An 18,136-nucleotide genomic window follows, 5' to 3' on the forward strand; every position below is an offset into this window, starting at 1 on the left:
CTTCTGTGAACATCTCTTTGCGGAGACGGTAGAACATCTAGTCACAATTCTGAGGAGTTTCAGGTCACCAGCACCCCCATGCAGGAAAGACACCCCACACTACTTTTTAACACTGTGCTCTTGGAAGTGTGCTATTCCAATTCAAGCCTCACGATGCCCCATTTTACAGAGTGGGAAACTGAGAGACACAGTGTCTTGCTGAAAGTTAGGCTCAAGCCAGAACTTGAAACAGGTTCTTGGATCCTGTAGTTGGGCCTGCAGCAGAAATATTACAGAGCTCCTTGGGAGATGGGCAGCTGGGTGTGCCCAAGTGCCCTGCCTGGTGCCTGGCATAGCCAATCGGATCTCTGTATGACCAGATCCTAAGTGGGTGTGCCCAGTGGTTCCACTGAATCCTCCCGTTCACCCTGAGGCATCTATGACCATCACTCCTCCTGGGCACCGAGAGACTGAGGCACCAAAAGGCTGGCAAACATCCTGTGAGCCACCCTGGGGAGCGAGGTGAGGCTTCAGACCCCGGAGCTCACCCTGTGCCAGCGAACAGGCACAAAACCATCCTGCCTGCCCCTGCTCAACATGGAGCCCAGGGGAGGCTTGGTTCAGTCTCTGCCAGCCTGCTGCTGTCCCAGGAGGTCACAGTTACCTATGCATGGGCTGCCCTGGCCCCCAGGCCACAGTGACAGCATAGGTGAGGTAGCCAGGAGGGACCAGTTACTTCCCTGTGGTCCGCCCATCACACCCTCCCGCTGCAGAGATCTAACAAGCTGCCTGGGGAGGGGAGGACGAGCCCTGCAGGGCAGGAAGGCAACATGAGGAGATGCAGCTGCTGCCTCCACCTCCAGCGCTGACAGTGACACTTACATCCACCTCCGAGGCAGTGGCTGTGCCAGCTGCCAGATTCCACGCTAGTCCCTGCATGTTACACTAGGAGCTAAGTACTTTCCACACATACTGTCACCCGTACCACATCACACCTGTGGGGCGGTACTATAATCCCCTCGTCACGGGTAAGGCCACAGCAGCTCAGCGAGTTCAGTCATGTGTATCCAAAATTTCACGCAGGCGGTGGGGAGACCTAGAGCTGGGGATGCTGGCAGTGGGACCCCAACTCCTGTTCTCAGTGATGATTAGTATTTCCCCTGCCAGCCTTTCATACAGCACATTTCCTACGTGGAATTAGGATAAACAGGCTATGTACACATAGTTTTAGTTTTATTTTTATTTATTCATTCTTTTCTATTTAACTGGAGGAGTTTTTGTTTGTTTTGCTTTTTCTTTCAATGTTCTATCAACATTGATGCTGATGAGAAATCGCAGGCCAGTGTTGGGAAAGAAAAACTCCATCTATCCTCTTGGGCTCCTGTGCCCTTTTAACAAAGGAAAGTGAGCTACAGGACAGTGACCAGGAAACATATGGGAGACCTATGGGCGAGAAGGGCTGCTTTAGTGAGGGGTATTTATCTGAACTCACCCTGGCATTAACACCTGTCTGCTGCTCTTCTCTGTCTGCTAAAAGAGGATGGGGGGAGGGATCCTCCTTTCTCAAAGGGACATCGACACCTGCATCTACCCAATTAGTTTTCATCCTATTTCCTTTTCCTTCTTCTCCTAATGGGCTTGTCTTGAGATCCATTTCTGGGGAGCAGCATGATGCGCACTGAGCCATGCTGGCTGTCCCTGCTCAACACACATCCCAGGGGAGACCCGGTTCAGACCCTGCCAGTCTGCTGCTGTCCTAGGAGGGTGCCGAGATTGAAATCAGGGCTTCACACCTGCTAGGTAAGGACACTACCACTGAGCTACGGCCCCAGCCACTGATTATAATTATACTTCGTGGTCACCTTTTGATGACACGTGAGTCTGATTTTCTCGGTATCAGAGGATATAAATTACCTTCTTAGGTATGTTATGTAGTCTAAGAAAAGTAAGGGGATTGGGCTGGGGTGTAGTTCAGTGCTATAGGCACCTGCCTGGCAGGCTCAAGGTCTTAGGTTCGATTCTCACTTAAAAAAAAAAAAGTGGGGGAAATCAAGAAACTAAATATTCACCCAAACCACAAGGAGGTGCCCTGGGACAGGCTGGGATTTGAAAATATCATCCTGTTGACAGAGGAGGCAGTGGAGGCAAAGAGAACAGGCTGGGGTGCAATTTGATCTAGAGCCTGGTCCCCAGTCAATGCAGCGGCTGTGCCTAGGTGAGAGGGACAAACCTCAGTATTAACAGACGTGTCCTTTCTACGTTAGCGATGGGGTGGGTGTCCAGATCCCAGGAGTAGGATAGTGGGGACAGCTGGAGGTCTGCGACAGAGAGGAGAGGGGGATGAAGCCCTTTTCAGAGTGTGATCCCCACCCCCACCAAATGCCACAGAATATCCAGCCAATCTTGTTAAAAATGCAGATTTCTGTCCCCCACCCCACCTCAGGTCTACAGAATAGCTCTTTGGATTGTGAAAATAAAATATTTTGGTAAAAGCAACATTGGAAGAATCCCCCCCCCCACCAGTATTGATGACTGAACCCAGGACTTGGTACACAGCAGGCCCACAGCACAGCACTGAGCCCCCAGCCCTTTAAATGGGCATTTTTACTAAATATGCACTATATGTTTTCTTAGCAGCGAGCATCTGCGTGTGTTTTCCACTCCCAAAAAGGTTTCCCTGCAAAAGAACTACCACCTCTGAAGTGTTTCTCATGGTGGCTCCCACATCTCCCCCATTCCCATCTTCTTTGGAACCCCTATTTGGAGGGGTCCTCTGCATCTGTTTCTGTCTTTTTTATTTTTGCAAAGTCTGGATTTAGATTCATGCACAAGGAGTAGGACTCAGGAACCTGCATCTAATCTCCCTGGGGCGACACTGATGCTTGTCCCATGAAGCCAAGGGTCAGGTGTTTTGGGGAGTGCAGCCTGGCACCAGGACATCTACAGTGCATCCTGGGCGGTCCTTGAGGGGAAAGGGACAGCCCCAGCTTCCTACTGCCGCAGCCTGGCTCCTGGCAGGGTCTCAGAAGCTCATGTGGAGGCTGTACTTTGCCCCCACTTCAGGGGCAGCTCCAGGAGTAGGGAAAGTATTCTTGGCAGGGAGTGTACGATTTCTCACCCCCGCAGGGGAGGAGCTGGGAGGTGGTGAAACTGTCCCCTTCCAAGCTGCCCATCTGCCCTTCTACCTTGTCCCAAATTCTCAACAGTGGGAAGTACCCTTGAGGAAAAGGTGAGAGTTAGGTTTAAAAAAATAAAAATGCTTTCATGCACTGGATGTGGCATAAACCCAGCAGCTGAGGGGCTGACACAGGAAGATGGAAAGTTCAAGGCCAGCTTAAGCCACATAACAAGTCCCTATCAAAAAAATGATAGACACGCATTAGCACCCTTGCCTTACTAATCACTGAGAATCAGAGGACTGCTAACCCATAGCCGCACAGGTAGAAAGGAGCCCAGCTGAGAGGAACAGTGCGGGTTAATCAGTTCCCGATCATTCATTCATTCAACGTCCTCCGCCCTGGCGCTGATCTTGATGCTGGGAATATTGCGGTGCCCTTTCCTTGCAGGCACTCACATTGGAGGTGAGCATGAGGTGAGAGAAAGGAAAGCCAATGGGGGAGGGATTAAGAACCAGCAGAAAGTATAAAGCGGAAGAAAGGAAGTGGGAGGAGAGGGGAGTAACCAAGGGTCGGGAGGCACTTGCTTCAGGGACAGTGGGGGGTGTTTTCTCAGAGGGAAAATGGGGCTCTCTGGATGGGAGAAGCCAGTGTTGCCTAGAGCTGGGGAGCATCTCCAAGCAGAGGCCCCAAGACAGCAGAGCTCCTTCAGGACCTAAAGCTGGAAGCCAGTAGAGGGGAGCCCTCAGCCTGTCTTCTGTGATCTGCAGGGAGCTTCCTCAAACTGTCTGAGAATCTCTTCTTTAGCTTTAAATTTTCAAAAATCAGAGACTCTAGAGAAAGCACACATGGCCCCCAGCTGGACAGTGGAGCAGCCAATTCCCAGCTCCGAGCTGTCAGGATTTCCTGGGGTCAGGACAGCTCTAAGCTGACCTCAGGAACAAGCAAGGATGTCTGGGACTCCAAGTGCAGAGTCCTCAAAGGCGGCACTGAGACAGGGTGGGTGGTGAAAGCAGAGCCTCTCAGTTGCAAAATCCAGCTAGAAAAGCATCCAGGGGTTTGGAGATGCCATGGCCCAATATTCTGCCTAGTGGGGCCCCGGCCGGAGAACCCTGGCTCCAGGAGTCTTGAGGATGAGTGGGCTGGGGCTGAGGGAGGATCAGGAGCTCTGAATGGGAGCTTCTTATCTCTGTGACTGTTCTGTTTATTTTTTTTCTGGCTTCCTTCTTTGCTACACTCTACCTCCACCTCATGGACCCTGGGTGGAGGTAATTTTCTACAGGGACAAAGGGCTGAGTCAGGAACAGTCAACAGTGTAGGAGTTTAGGGTGGAATATGGCCCTGGAGCCAGAGAGTCCTGAGTTCGAATTCCAGCCTTGCCACTTATCAGCAAGTATTCACTCCTGAAGTTTCAGTTTCTGTATCTGTGATGCAGGAAACGATAACAGCATCTCCAGGTAGTGGAAGGGAGTGTGGCATAGGGGCCCCATGGGTGGCTGCTGCCAGGTGTCCAATGTCTGCCGTGGTCCTTTCCTACTGCAGAGCCTAACCCCAGCAGGAACAGGAAGCTAGTGCCGTGCCCCACAGCCAGCCTCCCTCATCCAGGTGTCGGTGGAAGCTGTGGGTGGCGAGCAGATGTCCCCGGAGGCTTGCCTTCCTCTCTGCATCTCCCTCAGTTTGAATCATACAAAGTTGGTTCAGAATAAGAACTCAGGGTGAGAGCATCTCCCCGGCCGCAACCAAGGCCTGGCTGCCTGAGGCCTCGCCTGCCCACCTTGCCTGCTGGCCCACATCTTCACCTGTCTGAGACCCATTCATTCACACGACACCCACTGATCATTCACACAGCACCAGGTCTGCACCAGGTGACAAGATGGTGATGCAGGGAAGTGTCGCCCTGGGCCTGACCCCTTCTTTCATTCTCTGTGAGCAAATCTCTGTCCTCAGCCCATGCTTGCAGCTCTATTAACAACTGTCAACATGCTGACAGCTACCCACTCTCCCCTGACTGTGTCCCCTCTAAGAAGTAAACAAGTCTCAAGGAGTCTAAGCCAACCAGGCTACTCACATTGTCTTGGCTCATGGCTGCTTTAGAGTGGCTAGTCCCAAAGGGTTCTCTGTCTTTCAATGGTACCTAGACACAGGAGTATACAGCATCTTCATTAGACTCTCAACTTGGCTTGAGGGCTGGAGCCATGGCTGCCATCTTGGAGCCATGATCCCACCTCACTCTTATAGGAAAAGCCAGGACAGTGATGGAAGAGGTTCCATCCAAGAGTGTCCAATTCAGGACTTCACACATGCTAGGCAAGCGTTCCACCCCTGAGCTACAGCCCCAGCCCTTAACTAGAAGCTCCTAGACCAGTACAAACAGGATATGCCACAGAAGCAGAAGGGAAAGAGACTGACCTCCAGCCTCCAGGAGCTGCAGTCTAGTGGGGGGAGAGGGAGAAATCACATTTGCCACTCATGGCAAAGCTCGGTAAACGTAGCCCTGGAAAGCGCTGGTGACCTCAGAGGAGGAAATGAGCCCTCTGAGCTGGGAAGAAGGGACGAGTCAGGGAGACGTCACTGTAGCAGGACACTGTAGAAGACCCATACTTCTGGCTGGGTCTTTTGCAGGTTTGGGGGCCTCGGAAGGTCCTGTCCTCCCTCTCTGAGCCTCAGATTCTAAAATGGGAACAATAATGCCCATGCCAGCCAACACTGAGATGAAGAAAGGTATTACTCAGAGCTTCAGGGAATTCTGACAGACAAATTGGGCTCCAAGCTCCTGATAGGTGCACACTGTGCCTGGGAATCCAGCACAGAGAGGATGGGGAGAAGGAAAATCACTGAACACTGCCAAACTCATTCTCAGCTTTGAGAGTGACTTAAAATCCGGTCACCATCCATCAAGGGCCACCAGTGTAAAGAGAGCCACCATCTGCCAGACACTGTCCTCAGGGTTCACTCACACTCACCTTACTGGATCCTTATTTGCTCTGATTTCCACGTGTTTTCTTCTTATTTTTGTCTGGGTTTTGTCCATGAGGAGACTGAGATTCCTTAGGTAAGGTGCATATGGCTAGGCGAGGTGTAACTGGGAACGTTTTTTTCTTAATAGACCTTTTTGGTTTTCAAACAGCTGTCTTAGGTTGACAGTGCAGTTGGGTAGAAGACACAGAGATTTCTCCTACCCCTACCCTACCGCTGCCCATGCACCCGCCCTCACCATAAGTGGCCCCCACCAGCGTGGGACATTGAGTGGGACTCTGAACCCAGAACCCATGGTTCTTCACTCTTCCCACTGGAGCCTGGAGAAGACTCCTCCACCAGTCACTGCACGGAGGTTTGTCATAGCCTGGAGAGTGTGGGTGGCCCCAGGTGCCTCCGCCCTGTGGCTGGAAGCACAGCTAATCATCTGTGAGTGACAGATCCGGATCCTTACATGGGAAAAGGCTATTTATGTGAAATGCATCTTCTGGAAGCAGAGCCCGAGACAAGGATTCTTGTGCAAGTGCTTTATTGAAGAGTGCTCTCTGGGGAAACCTGTATAGGAACCAGGAGAACAGGCCAGGCCAGGGGATGGGATGAGCAAAGAGGTGGTTCCAGAAGTCTCAGAGGCACCCTAATATCTTGGTCCAGGAATGACTCTGGGATGCTGTACCACCCAGAGAGTCCTGCATCCAGGCAAGGGAGCTGGGCACTTATATCCTCCATCATGCTGTCTCTCCTGGTCTCCTGTCACAGGTGGCATCTGGCAGGTGGGGGTGGGGATGAGGGCAAGGGAGCTCCTAGAAGACAGGGAAACCTGTAAGAGGAAGGCAGGCTGGAGTACTCAGCAGCAGCCAATGCCTGGCCTCCCTGATCTGGGTGGGTATCAACATCTGTTCCAGCCACCCATACCCATTATGGGCTCATTTGATTGACAGCGTTAATTAAGCACATAGTATGTGGCATGAGACAGACATGGCTTCCATCCTCCAGGAGCTGCAGTCTAGTTGGGGGAGAGGGAGAAATCACATTTGCCACTTCATGGCTAAGCTGGGTAAAGGTAGCCCTGAAAAGTGCTGGTGACCTCAGAGGAGGGAATGAGCCCTCTGAGCTGGGAAGCAGGGACCAGTCAGGGAGACGTCACTGTAGGAGGACACACTGGGCACCAGGGAGATGTGAAAAAACACACCAGGCCCTGGGGCCAGGAGCAACAAGAGTGGTAGGGTCCCTGGTCCTTTGCTCAGGGTGGTCCACCAAGCCCCTGCTTGGTTCTGTGGCTGCCCTGGAACCAGGGTACAACTGAATCTAAGACAGGCCTGAGCCTCATCGGCAGGGAACTGAGAGCCTCATCTGGGACAGGGACACAGCGCCAGATGGAGAGCTCCAAATGCTTTGTGGGGTTTTATCCTGCAGCAGTGGGGGACCTTGGAGTTTCAAGAGAGAGACACATGGACATAAAACCCAAGGTCAGCCTTCATGCCAATCACTCAGGGGTGCAGGTGGGAAAGTATTGGGGGTGGGGAGGAAAGGAGGGAGGGACACAGAGGACCTGCTGCACCTCCCCCCAGTACCCCACTACATTCACAGACGACACACTTTGGCCCCAGTATCACCCCTGGGGGTCCTGGCCTTGTTTGCTCCCAAGACCCAACTGCTGCCCTGGCTGGGATGGGGCTGGGGATGCAGAACTGCAGGGTGTGGGCAAGGCCAGACTCCTGGGGTGGCGTTGGCACTGAAAGCTGGACTGGTCAGCAGGGATGCTGCAATCTATAGGGCTTCAGAGCTCAAGATGTCCTGGAAGGGGCTAGAGGTCTTGGGAATAGACGGAGGAGATTTCTAACCTGGGGCCCATGAGTTAGACACTTGAGTTCTAATAAAAAGTGTTTTTAAAAAGGAAATTTTATCCAGCATGATGCTTCACACCCATAATCTCAGCAGTCTGAAGGCTGAGGCAGGAGGATCCCTGCAAATACCAGGCCAGCCTGGGCTACACAGTGACACTCTATTTCAAAACTCAGTCAATCAATCCATCAATAAAAATGAAAAGTTTCATTACCTACACTACATACTTGTGTGCAGCCCAGCGCAGCTTCTCTTCAGGGAGGGAGGCCAGGCAAAGTCAAAGTCAAGTTGGCAGCTCCTGTGCATGGAGGAGTCGTGCCCTTGCATTTGGGCCTCAGGTAGAATCGCAGCTTCTTCTGGTAGGTGTTCAGGCTGCTCTTCAGGCAGAAGGCCATCGCCTTGTCACAGGCACACAGCTGCTTCTCGCACCAGCTGCCCTTGTCAGCTGCAGGTGGAGGAGGGGCAGCTCAGTGCCTGTTCCCTCCTGGGGCAGAGCAGATGTTGTGGCCCCTGCCCAGTAACTTTGATGCTACCTGCACAGTACGAGAGTGACTTCCTGCACACCACGGCTCATTTCCTTGCTGCACGGCTGGTGCCGGGGGAGAGGACAGAATAAAACACACAGGTGTAGGGATAAGGGTGATGGAATGGGAGAAGGAAGACACAAAGAGCACCAGATGGAAGCAGGATGCATGGCTACCGGATCCTAAACAGGTGACAAGGAGCCAGCAGAACTGAGATCTGGAGGGACTGCACCTTCCAGAGAAAGCTGAGGACAGAGGAGCATTCCAGGCCAGGAGCAGTGTGTGCAAAAGCCACAGGAGGCCTGCCTGCTTCAGCTTCCTTTTTAGTAAAGCATGACTCATGATAGCAGCTGCTCAGAAGACCTGGGTAAGAATTCAAGTCAGAAGGCAAAGCACTTAGCATATAGGAAGTGCTCAATAAGTGCTCAATGGTGCTCCTAGGTCTTCAATGAACAGTATCTGGTGTGACAAACCCTTTGCTATCTTTCTCCATGCTGGGGATGCTGCGCACCAGGGACCAGATGACCTGGGTATCAGGCCTGTTGTTTGCACCTGAATGACCTGGGAAAGCATTTCCCCACTCCAGGGTGGGTTTTGTCTGTAAAAATGGAGAGGATCAAGGTCTCACTGTCTCCTCACTTGGCTGTCACAAAGATCAGTCGTGGAAAAAGAGTAACTAATTCAGGGTGCCTGTCTGACCAGCTGGCCTCATTTGAGTTCTTGTGGGAACTAGGGATGAGGATACCGAGGTACAGAGAGCTTAAGGAATGGGCTCATGGTCACATGAGCTGCTCAGTGCTGGGCCTCACCTCCAGATGCCAAATGGATCAAACTTCCCCCTTGGACCTCGCCATCCCCCCATGCCCACTCCTGCTCCTCTTCCACACCCCTGCTGCTGCCACTGGACACAGGCCAAGTACAGAGAGGTTGAGTCACTTATGCAATGTCACTCAGCCCATAAAGGTAGTGAGGTCCGGAACTCCCTTCCTGAACCTCCAGGTCCAGCCCTGAATCCAGATACTCACAGCACTGGATGTCTCCCAGGGAAAAGTTGTATTTGTAGTGATTTGTCTGGGGCTTGCATCGCTGAGTCTTCAGGAGGGAATAACAGCAATCGTGTTCCAGGCAGCACCTGGCAGGAAAGGACAGTGGGTGAGGCGGCTGTAAGGGTCATTAGCTGACCTGGGTTTCTGGCTGCTGCTCCTGTGTGTCCACCTCAGAAGAGCCAAGGCCTTCAGGGCTCTTGGCTTCCCTGGCATCATCATAGCTGACATTCATCAAATGCATCTGCTTCACCTTCCGAAATTCTCCTAATCCTCAGGACCACCCCATGACACAGGTACAGGTGCACAGATGCAGGCAGATCATCTTGCCCAAAGTCACACAGCTTCTAAGTAATAGATCAGGGGAATGGTCCCAGGCCTGGCTGGCCCCATCCCGCCTTTCACATAGCTCAAATAGAGATACGGATAAAAGATGCAAGGCTTTTGAAAGCAATGCACCTTGTCAGTGTGGAGTGAGGACACTGTAGCTAGAGTAGAGTGTGGGCATGCAAGAGGTCAGGCTTCAGAGACTCTGCAGAAACTCCTAGAAGGCCAGCTCCAGAGGGGTCAAGACTTAGCACTTCCGAGCACATAGTACATGCTGAATGAACAGAATTCATGAAATGGATCAGTGCTGAAGAAGAGAAGAGAAAGTACCAGGGTCAGATTGCCACCTGCAAGCCTGGGGAGGAGAAGCTTACCGATCCGTGGCATCTTTGGGCTCCCCTCTGCCACCAAATCCGCAGTGACAGCCATAGGCCCAGTAGTTGAAAGGAATCTTGCCAGTCACTTGCTTGATCATCTTGTTTACGTTCAAGATACTTCCTTGGGTTGGAGTCACACCTGGCAGGCAGCAATGAGGGCAGGGCACCCGTGTCACAGGAATGCCAGGGGCCACAGGGCAGGCACCTCTGCTGTGCCCTCACCACATGAGTGACTTTGAATGACAATGGTGGCAAACTAATGATGTCTCTATTGCTGTTACATAGCGTGGCTGGAGGTGCAGCTCAGCTGTAGAGCGCAGGCCTTGGGTTCCAACCCCCAAAACCAAAGCAATAAATATAAAATATATACACAATGACCTACTATGTGTTCACTCTACATTTTCTTGTGTGTTAAATTATTAGCTCCACCCCAGGAGATAAACTTAGTTTTTACATAAATAAATGTTTTATTTAGGAATAGTTGCAATATAAAGTAGCAAATATGGTACACGGGCTTCTATATTCCCCTCATTGGCTTCTTCTAATGTTGTCATCTTATATAATTATGCATTGGGTAAAATTAATACTGGTATGATATATACCTTTTAGGGGTGGAGGAGTCACTTAACTTTTTGGTTCAAGGAATAGGACTCAGCGGGGCTTTACCACTGACCAACATCCCTCCCCAGCCTTTTTTTTTTTTTTTTTTTTTTTGTATTTATCTATTTTGAGAGATAACCGCCCTAAGTTACCCAGGTTGGCCCTGACCATGAGATCTTCCTGCCTCGGCCTCCGTAGTGGCTGAGATCACAGGCATGCACCATCATGCCCAGCTTTTAATTCCTATTTTACTGATGAGCAGAGTCAGGCTCAGTAGCTGAGGCAAGCTCATGGTGAATAGTGGAGCTACATTGAACCCCAGGCACTCAGGTTCCATTCTGTGTCTGAGCATTGATTTCCCACAAGCAATAGGAAGTCACTCTTCTTCCTGGACCCCTCCCAGCTGCCCCTAGAGAAATCTGAGCTTTAAGAGCACGTGTGGTGTGACCTAGAAATCAATGATTTTCATTTCAGGCATAATAGCTGCTGGCTAGAATCAATCATAAGGGGAATCTATGTTATTGAGGTAGAGGAATACAGTAGGTTGAGTCAGGAGAAATAAAATACACAGTCAATGAATTGGGGGGGGGGTGAGGACAGACAAGAGGCCAAAGCGTGTCACTCCGAGACATCCTCGGAGAACACAGGGAGCGCATGCGCAGACGCAGCTCAGGCACAGGGAGCCGGGCAGGCCGTTTCATTCGGCTGGCCCTCGTTTTGACCCTTGTGGTAAAGCAGGTCACAGTGCAGCGGCCCACATGGAGCTGTCCCACGCTGTGGACAAAGGGTGAGATCAAGCAAGTGGGCTGGGGCTGCAACTGACGGGAGTGTCCCGTTGTGTCCTCAGTGTGTGGGCGTCCACACTGCCACCCCTGTTTGGCCCCTGGGCTCTAGCTGAATGGGACATTAAAGACAAATCTTGCTAAACTCTAACTGCACAAATGAATGCCCCCCATGACTCCTGGCTGGAATTCCTGGATTCCTGGATTGCACGATTAAGCACCCCAAGGCAAAGCGAGTTAGAACCCACTTTGTAGACCAACCAGAGATCCGAATTCAGAATCTTGCTTTTCTCGTTGCTCTGCCTGCTTTTCTTTTCTTCCCCCGACACTCGCCCTGCTAATTTGGACTCAAGGGTACGTGGACCTCTTCCCTGACTGCAGTGGCTCAGCTCTCTCCCGCCAGGCAAGCAATGTGTTTAGCTTTGATTCTGAATGCTTGGTGGGGGTAGGGGAAGCGCTCATTTCTCATAATTTTCGGGTGAGGACATCTCAGCCTGAGAAATGGAACTCACGCTACGTATATGGGGATTTGGGGGGCCTGGCTTGCCCTGTCAGCAACTCCTGTGTTGGTAGCCAGGCCGAGTGGCGGCAGGTGGTATCACTGCTATCTCTGTGCACGTGGCAGGTGTTATGCTAATAATTACTTACTCCCACTTACACTTGCTCAACACTTAGTATCTCTTCGCTCATTAAGTCCCTCTAACAGCCCTGTGGAGAGGATGCCACGGTGCCTGCTTCACAGATGAGGACAGGAGAGGTTCTACACCTGAGCTATAGCCATGGACCGTTCTTAGACGGTCTCCTGAGTTTCTTAGGCAGTACACGAATTTGAGAGCCTTCTGCCTCAGCCTCCCAAGTGCTAGATTATAGGCATGTACTACCATGCTGAGCTACTCTAGTGGATCTTTATGTCTGAGAGCAAATTTCTTAATGGCTTTCACTTTAACATCAGAAGAGTTTGAACCATTTGGGAGTTCCTGCAACACCATAAAATTGCTTGTCAAAAACACAAAACCTGTAGGGGATGCACCTGCACTTCTGTAAACACAGCACTCAAGAAGCTGAGGCAAGAGGATCGTTGCAAGTTCAAGACCAGCCTGGGCTATAAAGTGAGCCGGGCCAACTTGAACTGCATAGCAAGACTCTGTCTCAGAGTTTAAAAAAAGACCTTTCTAAAATCACATAATTTGAGATGGATCAAGAAAAAGTCAATTTGCTAGCAGGCACATTTTTACATTTGATCTAATAAATATTGAACAGAAACTGTCCCTCAGCTCCCCTTCCTGCCACAGGTTGAGAAAACCCTCTTTCCAGCTTCAAAGATAACGAACTTCAAAGGATTCTAAAGATTGCTATTATACCATCAAAGCTAGGGACCCAGGGATCCTATTTCTGTAACACCATCGCATTGGGTTTGGCACACACACAGCGTGGCTACTCGCACCCCTCAAGGCCGGAGCTGCTTTTCCAGGGTCTGGTAACCAGGGATGGCTCCTTGCAGGGCATGGAAGGATTGGGGACGGGGACACTAGGGGTCTAGTGAGGAGAGCAGTGATGGCAAATCTCTTAGAACCTTCAATGCTAACAAGCAGCCTGCTGCAATAGGTGTGCCAGGGATTCACCACCACTGGTACAGGGCCTGCCCATATCCCTCCTTCCTGTCCCCTCTCACCAGCCATCACCAGCAGCCCGCACAGCAGGACAAGTTCCATGATGGTAGCAGGAACAGCGCAGGCAGCCCTGGAGGTCCCCTTCCACCTATGCGGCCCCTTAAATCATACCTCCTCCCCCCCACCCCCTGCAGCTAGAGCAGAAGTGACTCACAAGTCTTCTTTGTACTTCCTCTTTTCCAGATCTGGGAAATATCTGGGACTTTTTTCCCTGGTTGCCAGAAGAAGTACATATCCAGTATAGAAGATTTGGAAAGCATAAGCAACAAGAAATTCAAACCCATCTGTGACTCTGTAAACCCCATTAACATCTTGATGCATGTCCTTCTGGTCTTGTGGCCTATCCATCCATCTACCTACCCACCTATTCACTGTCTGTAGTGCACACTTGAGAATGTGCACACACACACACCCACACACACACATACACATATGCATAGACTGTCTTTTATTTACTGATAAAAGATGAACCTATTTCTATTCTTTTGCAGTAACATTATCAAAGGCTGCCTTCACTATACAGCTATACTGTTTATTTAATGAATCCCTGATTGACAGACACATGGGTTGTTTCCTGTGTTTTACCATCCTAGTGCAGTGGAAGAGGCGACGTCTCCATTCACATGCAGAATGGTTGTCACACTGGCTGAGCCAAGGCACATGTGTACTTGGAAGGCAAGTGACCTGTGTTGACACTGAGCCTGTGGAAAGTCTGCCCCAAATTCCGTGGGAATCCTCCTGAGATAAAGGGTGAGGGTCCAGCCCTCCAAGGGTGGACGTGTGGCTGGCAGGACACGCTTGGCAAGCATGGCACAGTGACTCCAGGCCTGAGGACTCTCTGGTGATCTCGTTCATAGTCTGTAGAAGGGAGCACTTTGATGTCTGTCAATGGCTCTTCAAGGACACAATTTCCAGACTGATCTCACTGCTTCCGCCAATCAGCTCACCCCAAAATCTGTCATTGCTGGAGGCTTGTCATCTTTGATTTTCTCTCTCTCTTCCCTCTCTTTCTAAAATCCTTTTGTCTTTGTTCCTTGACTCAGCCGACTGACCTCCTCATGTACAAGAAGATAATCTATACACAAAACAAATAATTCACCAGGAGTCAAAGTAGATGAATTTGGAATTTTTTTACTTAAAAACACACTGTATGGAGGTGTGTGGGCATGCATTTAATGTTCACAATTCAATGAACTTGAGAATAAATGTACACTTCTATTGGACCATACAACATCCATCGCTTCAGAAGTGTCCTCTCATTTGATATTTTCTTTCTTTATCTCTCAGTATGCCCTGTAGTCATCCTCTTCCACTGGCCCAAACAGTGTTTTACCCTAAAAACCATCTTGTTTGTTTTGAGACAGGGTCTACGTAGTCCAGGTTGGTCTCACATTTGCAATCCTTCTGCCTCACTCCTAACAAGTGCTGGGGTTATAGACAAACAGCTCCATACCCAGCTAAAAATCATCTTCTAGTCTGGGGCCTTGAAGTATCATGTGGTTACCTCCCCCTGCTTTGTATGCCTTGACTGAGAGCAAAAATAGGCAGAATCATAAGCTGCTTATTGATTCTAGAAAGTTCTTCATAGTGAGAGAGAAGGATGTCTTGATGCAGGAAAGAAACCTTAAAAACTCCAGGTACACAGTCATCTCGGATACCTCTGACAGGCCCAGGGCACATCTAGCAGGATGAATTTGGAATCAGAGAGCAGGTTCAAATTCTGGCACCTTTTGTACCAGCTATGGGGCCCTGGGAAAATCACTTTACCTCTACAAGCCTTGGTTTTCTCTGCAAAATGAAACCCCTCTCCCCACGCCCTGTTCCATTCTCTGCTGAGAGGTTTGGAGATAACACACACAAAGCCTGCTCATCCAGCCCTCTTCAGGGACAGATGTTGTTACACAACAGGGTGCTGTGCTATAGTGTTACACGGAGATCCTGAGGACGGGGGAGTAGGATTCAAACTCAGACTGCCTGGCGTAGCAGCCTGGTCCTTCCAGTGTCCCAGGTGTTCAACTTGGAGCAAAAGGCTTAGCTCTCTGTCTCTGCCGCTTGCTCACATGTAAGACGGGGCTGAGCGTGGCCGGACTTTATGGATCATTATGAGGATCAGTGGAGCAGATGTCGGCAATGGTTAGGAAACAGAGGACTGCTCCTTTCAAGGGCTCACGTTTTGGGAGCCTGGTCCTCAGAGTAGAGCTCAAAGAGACTGATCCCTTCCGGCCAGTGGTTTCCTCTCTTTCCAGATGCTTTCTCCTTCTCATATGTGCCATGACGCCATTGCCATGGTGGAACCAGCCTAGGAGACCTCACAAGAGAACAATTCATGGGGCCACCCAATCTGGGATTCCCGGCCTCCAAAGCCCCTTTTCTTTCAAAGGTATCCAGTCTTAGGTATTTTATTATAGTAAAGGAAAATGGACTGATGGAATATGTAAATGAAGCTTGGTCCACAGCTAAAGATCAATAAATGTCAACTGGGGTTGCTCTTCTCATTGGCAGGATCCTTGTTACCCTCACCATTGTGATTCATAAACAATAAATAACTAACCTTCTCTCCTGCATTGTCTAATCTGCTGCTGGCCCTACCCACTGTATATTTCACCTGGGTGTGTTTTCCTTCTTACCCTAAATTTAATCTGAGGCCAGGTGTGGAGGGGGTTGGTGGTGGTAGAAGGGAGCAGACAGGAATTTAAATACTGGAGAAAAAAATTCTATTAATATTTCCCAGTGTCTGGGTCTTCCTATGCAAAGGGCACTGGGTATTATTTAACTTTCACAACCACACCAGCAAGGAGAGGATGCTATTTCCATTTTACAGATGGGTAAACTGAAGCTCAGAGATGTTACAACTGTGTGCCTTTGGAAAGCCTAGGCTTCTGACGGGTGGAAGGGGCTGGGCTAGTTGACCTCTCCCTGCAGCCTAGGCTTAGAGATCCTTGTTTCTAAATGACAGTTGGCTACTGGCCCGGGGAATTTCCACTATGGCCTCTCAGGTCATTCAGGGTGACCTAAGAAAGGTCTTACAAAATCGCTTGAACTCACCATGACCAGGAGCTTCTAGAAATGGTTGTTGCTAGACAGTTCTTGCTTGTTTCCAGGCCTGGCCCAGTCCCCAGCAGGCTTTTTAAGGCTATATGAGACTGGGAGGCAGCCAAGCCTGGCGTCAACTGGAGATCCAGTGTCGACTGACTACCACTGATCCTGACCCCCTCGTGATAATTGGGGTGGAGGAAAATTATTAATGTGCAGCTAATAAGTTATTATAAGAATTCCAAGACACAAGGCATGCATAGTTCCAGGATGTGTGCCCTGGACAGAGTAAACTCCCAGGGATGATGACTTGTATATTATCAATGTCAGCTTATGGGTCACAAAGAGCACACGTCCAAGAAATCCTATGGAAGGATATACAAATTCTGTGCCATTCTGTAGAAAGGAGGTGACCATCCAGATTTCTGGTATCCAAGGTAAATGTCTTAGAATACAATCTCCATGGATACCAAGAGATGATTATCTTTGAAATGTACAATTCTGATGAATTTTTGACATTTGTATAGACATCAGTGAACTGGTGATCACCATAAATATTATGAAGATATCTCTTGCCGCCAAATGTTTCCTTGTTCCCAATGTGGCTCCTAGAAAAATATTTATTTGCTTTCTGTCATGATAGATCAACATGCATTTTCTAGAATTTTATGTAGGTAGGATAACACAATATTTACACATTTTGCTTAGTCTCACTTTGCATAATTATGTTGAAACTCATCCGCTCACAGAATTGTTTTTCTCTTGCAAAACTGAAACTCCTTACCCAGTAAACAGTGAGTTTCCACACCCTGTTCTGAGACTCTGAAAACCACAATTCTAGTTTCCATTTCTACGAATTTGACTATTCTGGGTCCTTCCTATAAGTGGGATCAAAAAGTGTTTATCTCTCTATGATTGATTCATTTTACTTATTTCATCAGAACCACAAAAGTTCTTCCATGTTATGTCTCAAAATTTCCTTTTTATAAAAGGTTAAATACTATGATCCACACAAGTCAGACTGATTAAATTAATGCATATGTCAAACCACTCGTGCAAGTGTATGATTCAGTTTTTGGATATTCACCATTATATGACAATCACCCTGATCTGAGGTTAGAACATTGTTGATACCCTAAAAAGAAACCCAGCAGGATAAGGTGAGAATCCTGCAGGTTCTCTCACCAGAAAGATCACAGGAGGTCCTTCTAAAGAACAGAAGGGAACTTCAGTTTGGCCTAAGAAGGTCTTTGATTCCTGTTGCTAAAGACAAGGCAGACTTGTAATTCAAGAATTATAAAAAGTGAATTCAGCTTGAGACTCAGAGGGGACACAGCTCCAACAAGAGGATCAGATGGGCCAGTCTGGATGAGGCAGGCCAGTTTTTATAAAGGCCTGAGGTGGGCCAGGGGCAGGCTGATGATCATCCTGGCTTTGGTTTGGTAAGATGGCTCTGGAGCAATCCTTATTGCTGAAGGGGCCAAGTCTCCATGAGATGATCGTTTCTGCCTAAAGCAGTCTCTGTTTTCCAGAGACTCCACTGGAACCCAAAGTGACATAGTTTAGGGTCAATGACGAGACTGCTGGGCACCCACTGGTAGTTGAATGTCCCTATAAATCTCTTATCTTGGTGTCCTCAGTTTTGAAGGGGGGGAGTGAGATAGAGTATGTAAATTTAGAGCTAATCCACTTTGTATGGCCAACTTTTAGACAGCTTTTTCCTAACTGATTAACATGCCTATGTACACAGCTGATTGGACTTCAGATTTTAAGGTAATAAAGGAGAAAGACATGAAACGAAAGTTAAGTTTTGTTCTGCTTTTAGCTATCTATGGTGCATCTGCAAGGCCAAGGGAAGAGTCACAGT

General features: G+C 49.4%; 2 protein-coding genes across 7 annotated transcripts in view; one reads left to right on the plus strand and one right to left on the minus strand.

The window, feature by feature from the left end:
* The window catches only part of Pla2g5 (phospholipase A2 group V), a 44,420-nt gene extending 30,074 nt beyond the window's left edge, over positions 1–14,346 (plus strand). The window contains exon 5 of the mRNA XM_063235636.1: positions 13,420–14,346. Coding sequence (XP_063091706.1) covers positions 13,420–13,526 — 107 coding nt within the window. The 3' untranslated portion in view covers positions 13,527–14,346. The remainder of the gene's footprint in view (positions 1–13,419) is intronic.
* On the minus strand, positions 6,584–13,376 carry Pla2g2d (phospholipase A2 group IID). Of its 6 annotated transcripts, none has more exons than XM_013154228.2 (5): positions 13,239–13,376; positions 10,182–10,323; positions 9,463–9,569; positions 8,141–8,358; positions 6,584–6,871 (listed from the first exon to the last, which is right to left on the minus strand). In XM_013154228.2, exons 1-4 carry the CDS (start codon positions 13,276–13,278, stop codon positions 8,168–8,170), a joined length of 480 nt encoding a protein of 159 aa, XP_013009682.1. In that variant the 5' UTR covers positions 13,279–13,376; the 3' UTR covers positions 6,584–6,871; positions 8,141–8,167. The 6 variants fall into 6 exon arrangements, with proteins under 6 accessions (XP_013009682.1, XP_003471196.1, XP_013009681.1 ...); XM_003471148.3 differs by having other exon boundaries at positions 6,584–6,888; XM_013154227.2 differs by having other exon boundaries at positions 8,132–8,358.
* Positions 14,347–18,136: the final 3,790 nt, after the last annotated feature.

This window comes from Cavia porcellus, unplaced genomic scaffold (genome assembly GCF_034190915.1).
Source record: "Cavia porcellus strain 051 isolate PalLab524CR breed Dunkin Hartley unplaced genomic scaffold, mCavPor4.1 scaffold_25, whole genome shotgun sequence".
In the NCBI taxonomy this organism is placed as follows: Eukaryota; Metazoa; Chordata; class Mammalia; order Rodentia; family Caviidae; genus Cavia; species Cavia porcellus.